Below are 18,855 nucleotides of genomic sequence, written 5' to 3'. Positions count from 1 at the left end.
TTGTATGGTGCTTCTTAGAAAGTATCTCGGGACCAGTGCTAACAGAATAGGATAAATCTCCATTCCATCCTCCATTCCATCCTTCCACCAAAAGCCGCCCGAGCCCCACAGCGATGTGTCCAACAGCTTGAGTTCTGCCCACAGCATGGATGGACAAAATAATATGGAGATTTATATTATGTACAAATGCTGCTTGGCCAATGACTAGGATTTCTCATCTCTAGGTCAGTCTTAATTATCATAAATCTATATATTTTATAAGACTTGTATTGGATGACTTCCACTGGCATCCTCTCTTGCCGGTGGATCACATGGCACCACTGGAGGAAGCAAAGGGGAAAGGGGGGACACTTCCTGTTTGTCCTTGCTTAAATATGAGTCTCCCTGCTATGTCATTTCCTGCCTGGATCACCACTTATCTACTACATTTCCCAGAATCCTCTTCGAATCCTAGTCCTGTCTAACTTGCTGCCTCTTTGGCCAAACAGTACTTTATTCAACAATCAATAAGATGAACATACACAGTACATTCCCCAACAATGCCCCGACTTATGCAAACCATTTAATACAGGTACCAAGTTTCCACCATGTAGACCATGCAGCACAGAGATACAGATGTGAAGGAAAGAGATGTAGAACCTGCCTGCCGGGAGCTGGTAATCCAATGGAAAAGACAAATGGTTTTCAATCACTGTGTCAGGATGATCATTATTAAAAAAAAGAAAACAAACAGCTATATAATGGGCTTGGATTAGTGTTAGAAATTAAAGAAGAAAATGCAATTTGTGAGTTTGACAGTGTTCAAATACTGACCATTCCTTTGCCTTTGAACAAGCTGATTGAGAAACTCAATCCTCTCTCACGCCTTGGTAAAGAGCAATAAATTCAATAAAATGTTTTTAGAAAGGAGAAGAATTTCAGAATACCAGCTAAAAAGATTTGAAACATTCATACTCCTATTCATATCTAGTTATATTCAGGTACCTGTGATTTCCTGCAGTGCACTCTGTTTTCATTTTTCTAGTGCTGACCATAGTATGCCATGTGCAATTTACTAACCGTGTATCTGCTGGATTGCAAACTAAGAATAATAGGGAGAGTAAGGGCAAGCCAATGTCATGTTTGCTCTTTATTGCATGTGTCATCATAAACACCTTAGCTTACTTACCAACTTACCATTTTTCATTGCATTTCTGCGAGATTTCTCTGTGTGTGCTAGTAATCAATTATTCAAACGAAGAAACTGAAGTGTTAGGAAAACAAGGACCATCCCTGCAACCATGCAGCTAAGTTATTGGCCAAGCCAAGATTCCAATGCCTGTATTTCTACTCTAGCCCCGAACCCTCTTTGGTAGCACATTTTGTGTTCTGTAGGCTTTTGTCAGGCTGTGGCCTTCTATGTATTTTAGGGTGTGGTGTGGAAATCACATCCTTTTCTCTTTCTCCTTATTAGTGATTGTACCTTCTGGGAATAGTGAAGGGAAGCTTAGGGGTTTTCATGGAAGTGGACCTTTCTCCCTTGTTTTTATTTTCTTTGTCAGCCTCTGAGCTCACAGGACTCAACATGATTATGTATCTCTCTTTAGAGATAAGGGTTGACATTTCACCTGCTGGTTCTGTGTGAAATGGGAGACATTCCCCCCTCAACACACTAACCTAGTAAACTCACTGTATCCCTGAAGCTGAAGCTCTGTAGAGAGGCTAATAGGTCCCCACCCAGGGAGAGCGGGAAGGCTCCAAGCATCCTGGATGTTTGGCTCTAGTCTCCAAGTGCAGGTCTTTGCAGCAAGTGTGTAAGGATCCCAGGGCTCAGATCATACATGTTTGTGCTTTCTTTCCTCGGGATCCATTGTGTCCAAAAGCATTGGCTATCCTGCTCAACCCGAGGCGTCACGATATTCTATGGCATCATTTCTTTATGTTCAACTCTTTAAACCCTGTTCTTTGCCAATACCCCGCCAGAGTGGCACTCTGATGACCCTCTCCTTCTAATCCATGGCTTCTGACTGTGACAATGTGGAATACAGGACCGAAGCACCAGCCAAAGATTCTCATTTACAGGAAACCAAAGCAGAGTTCTTGGGATTCTGTCCCTCTTCACACTGCCTGAAGGTCTCCAGTTCTCAGCAAGTCACCCATTAAATGGCTCCCCTCGTCCTGAAAGAGCTAGTACATTCTGATCATTTGCTTTCAGTTTCTTTCAAAAACTAATATGAACTTGAGCCAGGGATTAAGGCAAATAGTTCTTTGAGGTGGTTCATATTGTTATTCTCTGCTTTCAGATATTGGAACTGTGGATCAATTTAGAATAGCATCTGAAGATAGCATGGAGTGATATGATAGTGAGCTCAATAAACAAGCATGACTCAGCGCTCCTCTGATTTAATACTGAGATATTGAAGCATTTTATTTCTCTTGGTATGGATACCTAATATGGACATTTAAAATGAAATCAGGCTCTCATGATCTGATAACAAGAGCTTGAAAGCAAGGCAGTAGAGAAAATCAGGAAATATAGCTGAGGCCACCACATGGTTGTACAAACTTGCCTGGGTAATTTGTGTTTGGTGTCTCTGTGTGTAATTCATGTGATGAAATCAACATACACAATCAGGGTTTCATAGAGTAAATCAAGACATTTCTTGGTCTCTTAAGAATATTAGAAATCAGAGGACCCACCCATTTATTTCCTTTTCATATTTTGAGTTTTCTATGACATCTGTGCTTGTCCTGTTTTTACAGAGCTCATAGTAGAAATCCTGACCATCTTGTTTCAATTACTTGAAAAAATCGACTTGGGTACCAGGAATGAAACAAGAAAAGAGACTTTGTTTCTATTTTGCATGTGGTGACTTTTATTAATTTGATGATTGATTAAAATTTATTCTTTGACCATTTCATCTGAGAATGTAATTCATTCTGTTTACTCTCAGCCCCCTCCCCCTTTCTCTTATTTTCCTCCTACCTCTGCCATCCCCTCCCTGTCATTCCTCTCCCTAGTGGTCTCTGTTCCACATTCATGTCATTTTAGCTTTATGTATTTCTGATTTTAACAACCATGACTGTGTAGCCATGGATTAAGAATGATCATTTCACCATTGTGTACTTACCAGTGGGTTCAATTTGTGTGTGGGGGCAGGGCACAGATTTTTAAAGGAAAAAATTTAAATCCTTCACTAATGAGATCATATTGAATGGTTATTATCTTTATTTTCAAATATTGGGAAAAGCCTAAGGCGTTCTTGATGGTGTGAAGGTAGGCATGTGGTTCTTCTCACATCTCACATCGATGGGTTAATAATGTGTCTGAAATAGCCAAAATGTTTGACCCACCAGCTGATTCAATTATGGTGAAGATTATAATTATCTGACATTTTAAATTAAGTTATAAGTAACATCTGTCAACTTCAATGGGATGGATCTTCCATCTTTGATATCATTTAATACCTAATTCTGTTCTCAACTACAGGGCCTTCTTTCTCTTTCCATCTTTCTCTTCCTGAACACACTGAGGAACTTGTTATGATGCCAGATACAAGGCAGATGAGAACACCATGGTGATGTCTGTAATATGAAGCCAATTGCACTAAGAAACTGGGTATTTCTGAGCCTCTTTTCCCATCCTTAGAAATATATCTGAGTTATGTTTTTAATGACCATAGTAACTACTGAATGTAGAAATTGATCTTCACAAGAAGGAAAGGATTTAATTGTCTTCCCAAGACTAGGAAGTGGCAACTACAGGTACAGACTTAGATTTCTTGATTCTGGATCCTTCATACCACCCATTGTAGTCATCATGAAATCTGACTACAAGTTGCAGAACACATTTAATAAATGATGATATATAGTCAACTCTCATATTGACAGCACTGTATTCTCAAATTAAACTTCTTGTGACTACCCAAATCAATACCTGTGTTATATTTGTTCAGACATAGTCTTGAATGTAGATAATAACTTGGTCTTCTCATGAATATGTTCTCAAGAGAAGTTTAGACACAGGAACACTCTGCCATCTATTTCTTGTTTGCCACTCTTGTTTTTTCTGTTGTTGTTCTTGTTATTTTGCTTTTTTTGCATTACTGGGATCAAGCACAGGGTTTTGTACATGTTTGGTAAGTATTCTACCACTACCATACCTTTAGCCATCACCATTGTTCCTTTATGGTATGTTTATTGGTTTGTTATTCATCACTACTGTCTCTTGGTAATTTTGGCATTTAAAATGTCCCAGGCATAGATCTTAAAAGCTTTCTAGGGTTTCTAAAAACAGGCTCTGATGTCCCATATAGATTACCTTCATCCAGGCTCAATTTACGGTGCGGTTGGCCTTAAGTTCAATGTAAATGAACCAAAAGCACATCATACACGAGAAACACATATAAAACAAGGCTTTTCATGGTTCTGTTGATGAAAATCTTGTGAGCAGAGGGTCATAGGACCCTCCAGAGAAATGCTTTTGTACTTGTGGTGACATTATAAAATGAGGCTACCTCAGACCATGAGAACCAACTGGACTTGAGCTCCTATTATTTTGTACTCCTTAATTAATGCATTAGATGTCAATATGTTTTAACAAAATGTCTACTTATTGAAGGACATACAACATCAGTGGAGGTAGTCGTGTCCTCAGGGGACAAAAATGTTTCTTGAAAGGAGAGGTATACACTTCCCCATTTAGTAGCTGTCCGTCACAACCATGATGCTGAGCTGGTATTGATGGGGATAATTAGCAAATGGAGAAATCTAGAATTTTCTTGGAGGTGCAATAAAGAGATTCAGAAGCACAGTTGAGAGCAGAGTGCATATTTAATATCTAGAGTATGAGGGTGCCCCACACAACCCAGGTGCTGGCAGCCAGTTCCATATGGAACCCTTAATAAGATGGTTGCTTCACCTTTATTACCTTTCTTCAATTAGGAGCACAGGGAGGGTACACACACATTTCCATCTGTGACTGAGAATTTCCTCAGGCATGTATTATCTTTGGACTACTTTCTCTGTCAGGGCAATTTAAAAATGAATGCTTCCAACACGAAGCAATGGCTATTTAAGGTGATAGATTCTCTGAGTGTACAGATCTAATCATTGCTCATTGCATGCAAGTATTCATACAACATATTAGTCCATTGACATGGATAAGTAAGTCTCACTTACTGTATGCCGTAGAACTTTAAAACATGACATCTTGGCTTCACAGTAGAGGAACCCTGTTGTAAGTCTTCATCTCTTAAGGGAGGGCTCTTTAGCAATGATTTTGGACTGATAATGTAGAAAAACAAAAACCTGAAGATGTGAACAATGAAATGAGACCAAAGGAAGCTCTGATGATGGTTGGCTTTGTTGTAAGAGAGAAGTCTCTGTCTGTTGTGTTAGCCACCATTTTTATTCACAGCACTTGGGAGGCAGAGGGAGGCACATCTCTGTGATTTCATGGCCAGCCTGATCTACATAGGCAAGTTCCAGACAAAACTACACAATAAGACCCTGTCTGAAAAAAAATAAAGGAATCCATGAGTTCATTGCAAGGAGTAATGGATAGGTGGAGTTAATTCTCACACATCCCAGAGCAGCAGAGACTGCTTCAATTCAGGTACACATTGGCTTTAGCAGCCAATGTTTATTTAATATTTGAAATGCAAGTTAATCTCAGCACAAACAGCATTACATATTATATTAAATTAATGCTGTTACACTTTAATATTATGTGTTTTATTATTTTGTGCTAAATTTGTTATTTTGTTTTACTTTTCTTGTTGAATCAGAGGTAAAACATATGGAATTTATTTTAAGATTTTCCATTTAAACATCACTAAGCAATAACATAATTAAAATAATTTAAGTCTATGTATTAGGTGGTATACAATAACATTTTTGCCCTGTTAAAAGGAGTGTTTATGTTACTTGGCTTTGAAGAATAATCTAATGGACTCAGAGTCATTAACAATTTGAGCCAGCAGGAACCTTTCAGTCTAAGCTCCTCCCCTACAAGATATAGTTGCTGAACTTGCAGCACAGAAGGAAGCCAGGGGGAGTGAATGTCCAAGAGTACAAAGCAAGGGGTATATACTCTGGGCTCAGGGACAAAGTTCACATACTTCTAAGTAGATGATTGGATCACCATATCAGTTTGCCTCTAGAGGCACCAGTCCAAAAGCTTGGTTAGATGCAAACAAACACAGTTACTAAAATATCTCACTAAATGTCAAGTAAAGTGATTGTGAAATGCCAATCACTAAATAGCAGACTGTTCCAGTGAGCTGGGGTAGTGGTAATGGGAAACATCCATTTTGTCTTGCCCAGGTGATATTACCCATGAACTTGGATTTTTCCATGACTTTCAACATAGCAGACAGAATGCTGAAACTCTTACAGTTTAATACTTTATGTTATTAAACTCTGTGAAATTAGATTATGAGCTTACTCAATAAAATTGGCCTAGTCCATATGGGCTACCATGATGAAATACCCAAGACTGAGTGGTTTATATGCAATAAACGTATTCCTTACAGTTTAAAAACTGAGAGTTTAGGGTTGGGATGCCTGCACAGTTGGTTCTTGCTAAGGGCATGCTCCCTGATTCACATACTGCTGTTCTGTTGTACCCTTTGTGGCAGAAGAAGGCAGGGAGCTTTTTCACAAGGACACAGACCTCATGATCCAAGTCTTCCCAATCCTTTCATCTCTAAATGCTGTTTCATTGGGGGTGAAGATTTCAACAATTTGGTAGAAAGTAAATATCCAATGCCCTGAATATACCATTGGGTAGACTATTAGAAAACATTATTTCTCGGTGCACTGTAAATGTTTGATCAAAACTTGTGGAATTAAACAATTGCATCTTTAATATAGCTAGTGTATAAACAATTGTATCTTTAATATAGTTCTGTTGCTATGAAAATCACCGTGACATAAAAGAATATAACCCAAGTGAGGTGCAATTATTATTTCACATTTGGTTTAGGATTCAGGGTATGCATTAGCTGAGTCCTTTGCATAGGCTGGTACAAAGTTGCAAACAAACTATTAGCCAGAATCATGCTCTTGTGGGTTTCGGGGATCTTCTCATTTCAGTTGATGTTGGTCAAATCCCTTCCATTGCAATGTATGATAAGCCTAGCCCTGACCCTAAGGTTTACTGCTAGAGATTAAAGGAGAGTAGGAGGTGCCTTTTCCTCTAGACCCTCTCAAAGCACTTACCTTGTTCGGTCAGGTCTACACAAGATAGTCTTCCTTTTGCTTAATTAAAGACACTAACTTAGAGACTTTACTCCCATTGCCACCTCAGCTTTGGCGTATTGTGACAAATAAAGTTACAGTGCTACAGGTAATTTAAATTACAGGGAGGTGAGGGGAATATTGGGTATCAGCAAGGAAATGGATAACTTGGAGCATTTTGAAATCTTCCAACATAGCTCTCGGGTCCTCCTCTGTGTGGAAACTCAGCCCTGGACTTGGTTAAAATCAGGTAGACCAGATATCTCAACTGAAGTGTGACTGGAATTGAAGCTCTAAGATTCTTTCTCATAGGGGACTATTGTGTCTATTGTGAAGACATTTAGTAGCAACTCTGGCCAGTGTCCTCTAAGTGCCAGGAGCACCTCTGTCCTGCCTATGGCAACCAAAAATTATGCCAAGCATTCAATGCATCCTCTCAAATAGAAAACACCTCCTGAATAGAGGACCACTCTTGGTCCAAAAACCCATGCACTTGGTTTTCTGTTTTTTTTTTCCCAGAAAGACATATTAAACTATGAATGTTTCTTAATGTGTTCTTAAAATGATAAAGCCACATGGAGCCAGAAAGCTCTGACTCCTCTGGTAATCCTTTATTCTGAGATTTCTTTATTTCCAGAGCTATGAAGTGCAAAGTGTATAGTGGTGTTAATGCAGTGGAGGTATCTCCCACATGTAGTTACTCACATGTATTCCAAGACCAGTTTATATTAGCACATTTGCCATGTTTTATCATTCTGTCTGAGTTCATAATTAGGCCCTATTATAGGAGGGCTTTAGTTCTGCTGTAATGTGGTCAGGTGTTTCCTCAAAGATATTTAATACATAAGTCAAAACCTTTTAGTAAATTCCACCTTTTGTGTTAGAGCCACTTACTTGGAAATGAGTGGCTTAATGTGTGACTGAGTAAAAGGCACGGTCCAGTTTTGAGATTACAAAACTCAGAAGCTACTTTTTTCTTCTTGTTTTGTTCTAGGCAAAGGCAGCTCAAGCATCTCATCCGACGTGAGTTCAAGTACGGATCACACGCCAACCAAAGCCCAGAAGAATGTGGCTACCAGCGAAGGTAGGCATCTCTGGTTTTCATAGCTAATCTTTCCTTTACAGAGATGACTGTTTGAAAGATGAAGGGAACGTGGGGGATTTACTTGTAGTCTACTGCATGAGAGTGATGAGAGACCTTGTGGGTTCAAGATACTTTTATTCAGATAAATACCAGCCAAAAGCAAGCCAGAGTGCCAGGGGCAGCCGAGCAGCGAGGCCAGGGAGAAGGGGAAGGAGAAGACGGGGCTTTCATGTGCTCTGTGGTCCCTTAAGAGCCCATGCCTTGTCATCCTGACCTCGCCTTGACCACACCTTAAAGGCGTGGACAGGCACACCTGTAGCCAGCCTCTAACAGGTGTGGCTTACTGTCCCCTACACGAGAGTCTATCAGGTTATTAAAAAGGACTAGGCAATGACCTGCCCAGCTTCAGTTTGGCCACACTGTTGGTACTTCTACTGAAGTTGATTTGGTGGGATGTAAGTGTCTTAATTTTAAGACATATGGTATTATTTTTGTGAAAATGTGATAGGCTGACTCATGAGAAGCCATTATGACATCATATACCAATTTTCCTGTATGGCAAATAGTATAAGAGCTTTTGGTACAAGTGGAAAGTTCCTGCAAGGATGTGCAAAATAGTTGTTCCTTAAAATCAGGATGATACTGACAAGCAGGCCACATGTGTAGGACATGAATTAATCACTGAAGTTGGGCATATGCAAATTAGCTTTGTTTCATTATTTAAATAATGTGTTAGAAGACATCACCATTAAACATGAACACTTGTCCACCCACCATGGTTGATAAAGGATTCCACAGCTGTTTCTACAGAAGTAGATGCTGGAATTCAGTTGCTTCCCAGGAAACTTGAGCTATTACTTAATTGAGTGAAGAATTATTTCTTTGATATTTAATAGAAAGTTGACCCAATTATTTTGTTTTAATGTGAAACACAATGGATTGTTTCCTCTGTGAATAAGTGTTCCCTCTAGATTAATTATCCAACAAAGGTCATTGTTTTTGTGTGTGCCATTTATGCTGGGAGGCTTTTTAAATAGGCTCAGCTTATTTGCATATATTATGCATTCTGATTTCTCAAATGCATGGGGTGCTAAGGAAGCTTGTGTCCCGTTTTTGTTTTGGGTGCTTAGTGTCTGCTCCTGCTAATATCAGGAGTCATGCTTCCAGGCTGACGTTGGCATTTTAAGTTATGTTCCGTTTATCTGTATTGGTATCTATGTATTGATGATGGTTCGTATTCCTCCACTGGTTATTCTTCTCTTTCCATACATTTTGTCTGGTTTTAGGGACCACTGAACGACCTCAGGGCTCATTATCCTCAGGCCAGTGTGTAGGTGGCTTGGATGGCTGGATGATATTCATTTGTGTTTAGACCCTTGCATTGTTTCTTGTGTGTCAGCAGCTCCTAAGCCAGAAGAATTGGTGTGTTCTACTTAGCACAGCAAAGGGCCAGGTAGCAATCCAATTTTAATTTTCTGCTTGCTAAGTTAAATGGGAGCATTTGATCATTCCTGAGATTCAGTGGAGGCAATGAACAACTCTCACTGTGTTTGGTTAGAGCCACTTGCTTTTGGCAGAGTGAAAATAACTTCCATTTATGCAGAGTGGCTCTCTTCAGCTAGAAATTCCTTTTATGAGAGTCTCAGTTCTTCCAACGAGTATGTGGCAGTTAATCTTACCATATCTGTGTGTCTATGGAAATGGAGAAACTTAAATAATCTTTGTTTGCCTGTTTATGTTTTCTTATTATTCTTTTTTCTCTTTAAGCATATAAAATATTGAACCATAGATGCTTTGTTGAAAGACTTGGGAAAAGAGATTCTAAGATTTTCTGCTTGTAAAAGTGTTGCTCTCTGTGTTTAGGAATAAAATAAAGAAAACCTTTCTTTTGTTTTTTTTCTGCTGGGAAGAGGCAGTGGTTCCTATACCAAGGTTTTACCCATTTTGTCATGGTTGTATTTTTCACATTATGAAAATGGTACCAGAGGGAAAAGACTAAGAAAATGTGATATTCTTATGAAACAGAATGGGCTAAATTAGTGTGGAGTTCCTTTTCAGGTCTTGGGGGAAAATTCTCATCTCTGTGGAGATGTCATTTCATTGGGGAAGCTGAAAAATAATAATAAAAAAAAGGAGAGTGTTAAGCTTTGCAATCTGAGAGAGAGGGAGGAGGGGTGTAAAGAATGAAGATCCATTTTGTCTGCTTGTTTCTGATCAGTGAAAATTGAAAATATTAAACTATAAATGCCACGTGGGCATTTACTTTAGGGAAGTGTGTGTGAGGGCTGCCTGCTACACAGATGCTCCTGTGTGGGGCTGGTGAGTAGCAGGGGCTAAATTTCTCCTCCTCACAAATGACAGGGCCTCAGGCTGCTTCTCAGGAAGAATGATTAGGGTGGCACATTCTCTGACCTCCACAGGCGGATTTACCTGATGTTGTGTGAGTTGCTTCCTTCTGGAAAATACCGGGTGACCCTTCTTGGCAATGATCTGATAGAGTAACAGAAGGCCAGCATCAACTTCCTGCAGTGATGACAGAGGAACCTTTAAAAGTGTCTTCTGATTCTTTCCCCCAGCAATTTCAAGGATTATGTTGAACCTTAAATTAAAAAAAAAATACAAAAAAAACCCCAAAAAAACCAGACCTTACCCTCTCAGAGGAGTGGATGGGGGTAGGGTGGGAAGAGGTGGGGGGAGCCAGAGGTTGGGAGGGTGAGGAACTGGGATTGGTATGTAAAATAATTATTTTAAAAAGAAAAAAAAGGAAAAGAAAAAAAATGTGTGTCTGTGTGTGTGTGTGTGTGTGTGTGTGTGTGTGTGAGAGAGAGAGAGAAGAGAGAGACAGAGAGAGACAGAGAGAGACAGAGAGAGAGAGAGAGAGAGAGAGAGAGAGAGAGAGAGAGAGGGAGAGCGCACATGTGTGTACAATATCATGCATATGCAATTGTCAAGGAAGACACTGGATTCCAAGGACCTGGTGTCACAGGCATTTGTGAGTCACCACACATGGGTACTGGGATATGAATTCAGTAGAGCAGAAGGTACTTTTCAGTGCTGAGCCATGTCTCCACCTCCACTGTTTAATTTTTGATGTTAAGAAGTCAGTTTACAGCCAGGCATTGGTGGTGCATGTCTTTAATCCCAGCACTAGGGAGGCAGAGGCAGGCAGGTCTCTGTGAGTTCGAGGCCAACCTGGTCTACAGAGTGAGTTCCAGGACATCCTTCAAAGCTACAAGGAGAAACCCTGTCTCGAAAAAGAAAAAAAAAGAGTCAGTTTTCAGAGCTAGATTGATTAGTAAATAAATAGTATATGTTATCATTTCCTGGAGCTCTTGAGAACAATTGGGTTGCAAACACCATGCAGTAGTGCTGGGCTGTCAGTAGGTGGGATGGGGAGGAAATGGAAGTTACCATTGTTGTTGTTTGTGGTGGTGGTGTATGTAGGTATCTGTGTGGATTGCAGTCTGACCTCTGTCACATAGCTAATGGTACCGGCTATGCCCCTTATTAGAAAACATGGATTCTACTACATAATGTGTAGTGGTTTAAGTCGAGGACATGGTGTACAGTGATGAGAAGGACATTCATATCTGCTTCTAACTTGGGTGGAGGATGCTAGTGGGGATTTATTCATTGAGGAGATGACTGTGCTTTTTAACTGGATAGTGGTGAAGGTTGTATGTAGAAGGGGCTGACACTTCTACAGATTCATGTGTAAATCACAATAGCAACACCTTAAAATTGCTGCCTCAAAGCTGTGGAAGGGAAGCATGAAGTAGTATGACCTGCTCTGGGGCTATGGCTTGTCCTGTAAGAAAAAGGTGGCCTGTGAGTGACCTGGTGCTCCCAGACAGTATGCAGTACCTACTTCAAGATGGCACAACAAAGTATGTTTCATGAAATTTGTTAATAAAAGTTGTTAAATCCATGAGAAAAAGCCTGTTTTTAATCTTTTATTTAGAGGTTTTCTGTGTAGATTAGGCTGCCCTTGAACTTGTAGTCGCTCTGCCTTAGTTTCCCAAGTGCCAACCTTACAGTGTGTATTGTAACACTTAGCTGAGAATGGGCATTTAAGACCCACAAGGAATGGTCTCTTGCAAACATTGTGTGTATCTTCATTGTGGCTCAGCCACACACTCCTAAGACATGGCTGGAAGCATGGAGTGCTCCCTGGTAACTGACACAAGCTTTCTTTACAGCCTGTATCTTTATAGTTCACAGTTTCCTGATAGTATAGGGCAGAGGTTCTCAACCTTCCTAATGTTGGGAACCTTTAATTCAATTCCTCATGTTTTAGTGACACTTAACCATAAAATTATTTCACTGCTACTTCATAGCTGTAATTTTGCTATTGTTATTAACTGTAGTGTGAATATCTGATATGTGGGATATCTGATACTTGACCCTGCCAGTGGAGTTTTGGCCCACCGGTTTAGAGCTGCTACCATAGGGGGTGTTAGGTTCAAGAATAGAAATCAGCATTTTCCATTCTCCCAGCATAATCTGCATGCTAACCTTGCAAGTCACAGCATAATTCCTTCCAGTTGTGCTCTTCTTCATGTTCTACTCTTAGAAGTCATTCCCATCTATTCAAGTGTTTCTATCCTAAAAAGAATGGCCTTTGACTGAAAACAGTGGAAGTTTCATCTGAGGTATGGATGGAATGGGGGCACACACCAACAGCCTTGAGCAGAGCCAGTGGATTCAGTGAGGTGGTGAAGTCTTCTGGAGAGCAAGCTGAGTTTTGCACAGGACACGAGGATGTGGCTTTATAGGTGGCATCTCAACAAGTCAGTATTTCTCTTGCTTTGGAGTAAAATTAAGTGTGTTCAGCTAGCTGTCCTTTAAACACAGCCAAGTCAGCTATTTCTCCCAGGGATTGATCAAGTGTGATGGTTGTTTTGTAAATGTTGACTATGAGGCTAGTCACCTACACAGTTCTAGGATTCTGAAGTTATTAAGGGACAGGCTAGTTCCTTCCTTCCTTCCTTCCTTCCTTCCTTCATTCATTCATTCCTCCTGACTTCCTTCCTTCTTCCTGCCTTCCTTCCTTCCTTCCTTCCTTCCTTCCTTCCTTCCTTCCTTCCTTCCTTCCTTCCTTCCTTCCTAACACATAACGCTGTTTAATTGGCTTGTTAGCAATGTAGAACACCAGTTTGCGAGGATACATCCCATTTGTCAGAGAACAACTGAAGAACAACTTTAATCTTGGCGAAAAATCTTCGAGTTCACAGAATTCTGGTCAGGTGTGCTCTGTCACCTAGTATTTCTACATGTGAAAGATCTTTCCCTCCTGGTGCTTGCTTTTATGCAGCCGCCGCTTCTTGAAGTGAGCATCAGTAGGGTGTTTTGGGAGTTTTAATCTTGCTAAGAGTGACTTTTGTAGAGGTGACAATGACAAACTTCTGGAATGTTCTATGCAGAGGGACTTAGTTGAGGACAAGAGATCCAGTGAGAAGTAGCAGCCACTGCCCAGCTGCTTCAGGAAAACCTCTTTTTCCTGTGCAGCACCAGGTGAGTGTGATCAGATGGTTTGGGAATGATGCTGGCACACAGCCATGTCATGTGCTGGAGCACATTTTGTATTGGCTCTATAGAATCCATGGCATGTCTTTGGTAGGATAATACCTAATACCGAGGTGTTTTGCAAAACATCACCACCCAATTATCACCACTCTTTGTGCCACCTACTGGTTTTGTGACAGTAGCAAACACTGTATACTTTTCTTCTTTAAACAGTGGGCTTTGCAGCTAAGGATCTTTTTTTTTTTTTGTACAAGTTATTTCTGGAATACATCAGGAGTTCCTGCCAGTAACTCTAACCACGACAGGGTTTTGGCTTTAGTGGGGCTTTTTAACCTTAGGGTCACCCTTTAACCTCCTTGGGACTTTTAGCACTAGGATCACCCTTTCTCATGGCACTGGCGGTGTGACCAGCAGCCTTCCTAGCTGCAGTTTTATTCTCCATTGTTTCAAACTTTTCAGATTTTTACCTGCTGTCTTTCAAGATAGAAAAGAGAAATTTACAAAGAAATACCTGGGACACTGAGAATGAAATGATCTTTTTAAATTTTTTTAATTTTAATTAAAAAGAAAATTATTTTACATGTCAATCCCAGGTCCTGTTTCCTCCCCTCCTCCCCTGCCTCCCCCAACTAACACCCTACCTATCCCATACCCTTTCTGCTCCCAGGGAGGGTGAGGCCTTCCATAGGGGGTCTTCAAAGTCTGTCATTCTTTGGGATAGGGCCTAGGCCAACCCCCTTGTGTATAGACTCAGGGAGTATCCCTCCATGTGGGATGGGCTCCCAAAGTCCATTCCTATCCTAGGGATAAGTACCGATCCACTATAAGAGGTCCCATAGATTTCCAAGGTCTCCTCACTGACACCCACATTCAGGGGTTCTGGATCAGTGCCATGCTGGTTTATCAGATATCAATCTGGGGTCCACGACTGTTCAGGTCAGCTGTTTCTTTGGGTTCACCAGCCTTGTGGGTACCCCTTTGCTCATCAGTCCTCCTTCTATGCAACTGGATTACAGGACAGTTCAAGGTTCAGCTGTGGGTGTCTGCTTCTACTTCCACCAGTTGTTGGATTTAGGCTATATGATTTCGTATGAATTAGTCATAAATATCATTATCAGGAGAGGACATTTAAGGTAGTCTCTCCTCTGTTGCTTAGATTGTTAGTTGGGTTCATCTTTGTAGCTCTCCAGCTTTTCCTCTTTAAACCTATAGTCTCTCCGTCTATTATATTATCTCTTACCTTACTCTCTTCTATTCTTCCCCCAACTCAACCTCCCTGCCCCATCATGCCTTCCTCACTCCTCTTTTTCTCCCCTTCTCATTCTCCTAGTTCCCTCCCTGCCCAGTGCTCCCAATTTTCTCAGGAGATCTTGTCCCTTTCCGCTTCTCCAGGGGACCATGTATGTCTCTCTTAGTGTCCTCCTTGTTTACTAGATTCTCTTGCAGTGTGAATTATAGGCTGGTAATCCTTTAAAAATGGCAATCTTGCCAATAGCAATCTACAGATTCAATGAAATCCCAGCACAATTCTTCACAGACCTTGAAAAACAATTCTCAACTTTATATGGAAAAACAAAAGACCCAAGATAGCCAAAACAACCCTGTACAGTAACAGAACTTGCAGAGGCATTAACATCTCTGATTTCAAGCTCTATTATAGAGCTATAGTCCTGAAAACAGCTTGGTATTGGCACAAAAATAGACAGGTAGACCAATGGAATTGATTTGAAAACTCTGATACTAACCGGAACACCTACAAACACCTGATTTTTGACAAAGAAGCTAAAGATATACAATCAAATAAAGAAAGCATCTTCAACAAATGGTGCTGGCATAACTGGATGCTGATCATGTAAAAGACTGCAGATAAATCCATGTCTATCGTCATGCACAAAACTAAGTCGAAATGGATCAAAGACCTCAACATAATTCCAGCCACACTGAACCTATTAGAAGAGAAAGTGGGAGATACCCTTGAATTAATTGGTACAGAGGACCTCTTCCTGAACATTACACCAGTAGCACAGACACTGAGAACAACAATTAATAAATGGGACCTCCTGAAACTGAGAAGCTTCTGTAAGGCAAAGGACACATTCAACAAGACAAAACAACAGCCCACACAGATTGGGAAAAGATATTCATCAACCCCACATCTGACAGAGGGCTGATCTCCAAAATTTACAAAGAACTCAAGAAGCTAGTCGCCAAAACACCAAATAATCCAATTAAAAAGTGGGGTACAGGACTCAATAGACAATTCTCAATAGAGGAATCTAAAATGGCTGAAAGACACATAAGAAAGTGTTCAACATCCTTAGCCATAAGTGACATGCAAATCAAAATAACTCTGAGATACCACCTCACACCTGTCAGAATAGCTAAAATCAAAAACACCAATGACAGTTTATGCTGGAGAGAATGTGGAGAAAGGGGAACACTCCTCCACTGTTGGTGGGAGTGCCAATTCATACAGCCAATATGGAAGTCTATATGGCGATTTCTCAGGAAAATGGGAATCAGTCTACCACAAGATCCAGTAATTCCATTGTTAGGCATATGCCCAAAAGAAGCTCATTCATACAACAAGGACATCTGTTCAATGATGTTCATTGCAGCATTATTTACAATAGCCAGTGCCTGGAAACGTGGTACATTTACACAATGGAGTACTACTCAGCAAGGAAAAAAAAACAATAGAATCTTGAAATTCTCAGGCAAATGGATGGAGCTAGAAGAAACCATTTTAAGAGTGGTAACCCAGTCCCAAAAAGACAATCATGGTATGTACTCACTCATATGAAATGATTTTCTTGAGATTATATACCCCTAAGAAATTGCCAGGTGGGAGTTTGATTCAGCATTGTTGGATTGAACAAACTAGAAAAAAAAGTAACAGCAACTAACAACAAAGTAACAAAATAAGTAACAACAACAAACTTCTATAATCTTAAAGAAACCCCTAAACCAAGCTGTTGTTCTCTGCAGGTGGAAGCCTGTATCTGTCTTTTCTCCTCTGTTTCTGCATTTTGATTATGGGCTTACTGTAAAAACCAAGGCAGGCTGGGTGGAGTGTTTGAGAAAGTTTGTTGAGCCCAGGTGGATCCTGAGTTTTGCCAGGAAGACATAGTCTGCTTTGGGGGGCTAGAGGACCTTCACCTACTTCACAATCAATGACTTTAACCTAGTTACTTCATAATCAAGGACTTCAACCTAGTGACTTCACAATCAATGGCGATAACCTTCCTAGTAACTTTGAATAGAGTTCGTTCATACTGCTGTATGGAATTGTGTCTTTAATTGACTACTTGTAAGAAAGTGACTTTAAATCTTTCATTTGAAGCATGTGACATGAGTTGACTCACAAAGAATTTGTAGTGATGTTCTCCTAGACCTAAATCCACCCACTTATTTATATAGTGAGATGTTTCTTACATTTTCAGTGCCCAAATTAGGCCAGTTTCAAAAAGAGTTGACTTGAATGTGCTGAGGCATATGGGCTTTGTTTATTTGCTGGGTCTCATGTTGTGTTCTGTCTACTTCTTTTAGGGTGTATTCTTAAACAAAGTTAATGTTATTCACCAGAAAGGGAAAAAATCATGCTTTTAAACTCAGGGTGGTTTCTCTTGCCCTTGAGGTGTTTTGTCAGTATTCATTGAATTTTATGTTTATATATGTGTGTTGTATGCATGTGCACATGTATGTGGGCATACACATAAATGTATGTGTGTGGAGGTCAACATCACATTTCTATCTAGCTCAGTGGCTTTGTACCTTCTATTTTGGCACAGGTTTTCTTAATGAACCTGGAACACACTGATACTAGTAGGCAGGTTGGCTAGCAAGCTCCAGGTATTCTTCTGTCTTAGTCACCCCTTGGCCTCTGTGGAGTTACAGATAAGACTCTGCACCCAGTTTTTAAATATGTCCTGGGGATCTGAGATCAGGTCCTTGTGCTTGGGTGGCAACACGTTACTTATGGAACCATCTTCCCAATATCTACTGTTGAGTCCTCTCTATCCAGTGCATACAAGCCTTTTCGTGAGCAGGACTGCATTTAAAGTTGCTCTGTCATCATGTATCTCTAGACAAATAGGCAGTGATGCTTGCATTGGAAAGGTGAACAAGGAAACTTAAATGGATTGAAATTATATAAACTAGTAAGTGACAAGGATGGGCTATGACCCCAACATGCTAAGATTAATTATTTGTGCATTTTTATATTTGTTAAAAATTTCTCTTCACTCATAGTTTTTAATATGTGATAATTGTGTATTGTAATGGACACCACTGTAACCCTTTTATAGTTTGTATATTGTTCTTGGAGTACAGTCCCTACATACCACTCTTTCTTACCTTCCCCAATTTTAAATATGCTTCCCAATTAGCTTCTATCCCAGGGCCCCTGAATCTTCCATAGTAGTTGTGAAAATTTATGACAGGTATTTATAAGATGTTATCAATATATAATTTGAAATTATATGAGAAGTTATCTTGTTAATTCATAATTTTTTCATTGGTTGCCAATATTATTCATAGAGACCTTTGCCTGAGTGTTGTTCTGGAAGATAAACTTTGTCATTCCAAGTTGTTTTTCCACTAAACTATTGAGAGTAAGTTTGCAAGAGACAATTGCTACATCCTAACCAGATCGTGCCAGAGAGTTTTACCATTAGGAATTGATATGGAAGTTATCTATGGCATGTGGTATAGGAAGATACTGAATTAGGCATGTTTGGTATGTTTTTCCTGTAAGCAGATACATGGAGTTATTGTTTTTGGTTTTTGTTGTTTTTAGTGTGTGTGTGTGTGTGTGTGTGTGTGTGTGTGTGTGTGTGTTGCATGGATGTAAGTCATGCATACTCAGAATGCTTGTGTTCACAGTTGGCTGTCAGAGAAAGACAGTTGGTGTCTTCTCTATCACTCACTGCCTTATTACTTTGAGACAGAATGATGTATTAACTCTTACTTAATCAGAAGGTTGCTGATTGGGCTAGGCTGTCTGGCCAGTGAGCTCCGAGGAT

General features: G+C 40.1%; 1 protein-coding gene across 1 annotated transcript in view; it reads left to right on the top strand.

Moving 5' to 3' along the window:
- Fbxl7 (F-box and leucine rich repeat protein 7) overlaps positions 1-18,855 on the top strand; it is a 355,837-nt gene that overhangs the window by 88,892 nt on the left and 248,090 nt on the right. The window contains exon 2 of the mRNA XM_027400048.2: positions 8,216-8,305. Within this exon, the coding sequence (XP_027255849.1) occupies positions 8,216-8,305 (90 nt within the window). The remainder of the gene's footprint in view (positions 1-8,215; positions 8,306-18,855) is intronic.

This window comes from Cricetulus griseus, chromosome 2 (assembly GCF_003668045.3).
Source record: "Cricetulus griseus strain 17A/GY chromosome 2, alternate assembly CriGri-PICRH-1.0, whole genome shotgun sequence".
NCBI classification, from domain to species: domain Eukaryota; kingdom Metazoa; phylum Chordata; class Mammalia; order Rodentia; family Cricetidae; genus Cricetulus; species Cricetulus griseus.
This window is presented reverse-complemented; position numbering and strand designations above follow the sequence as displayed.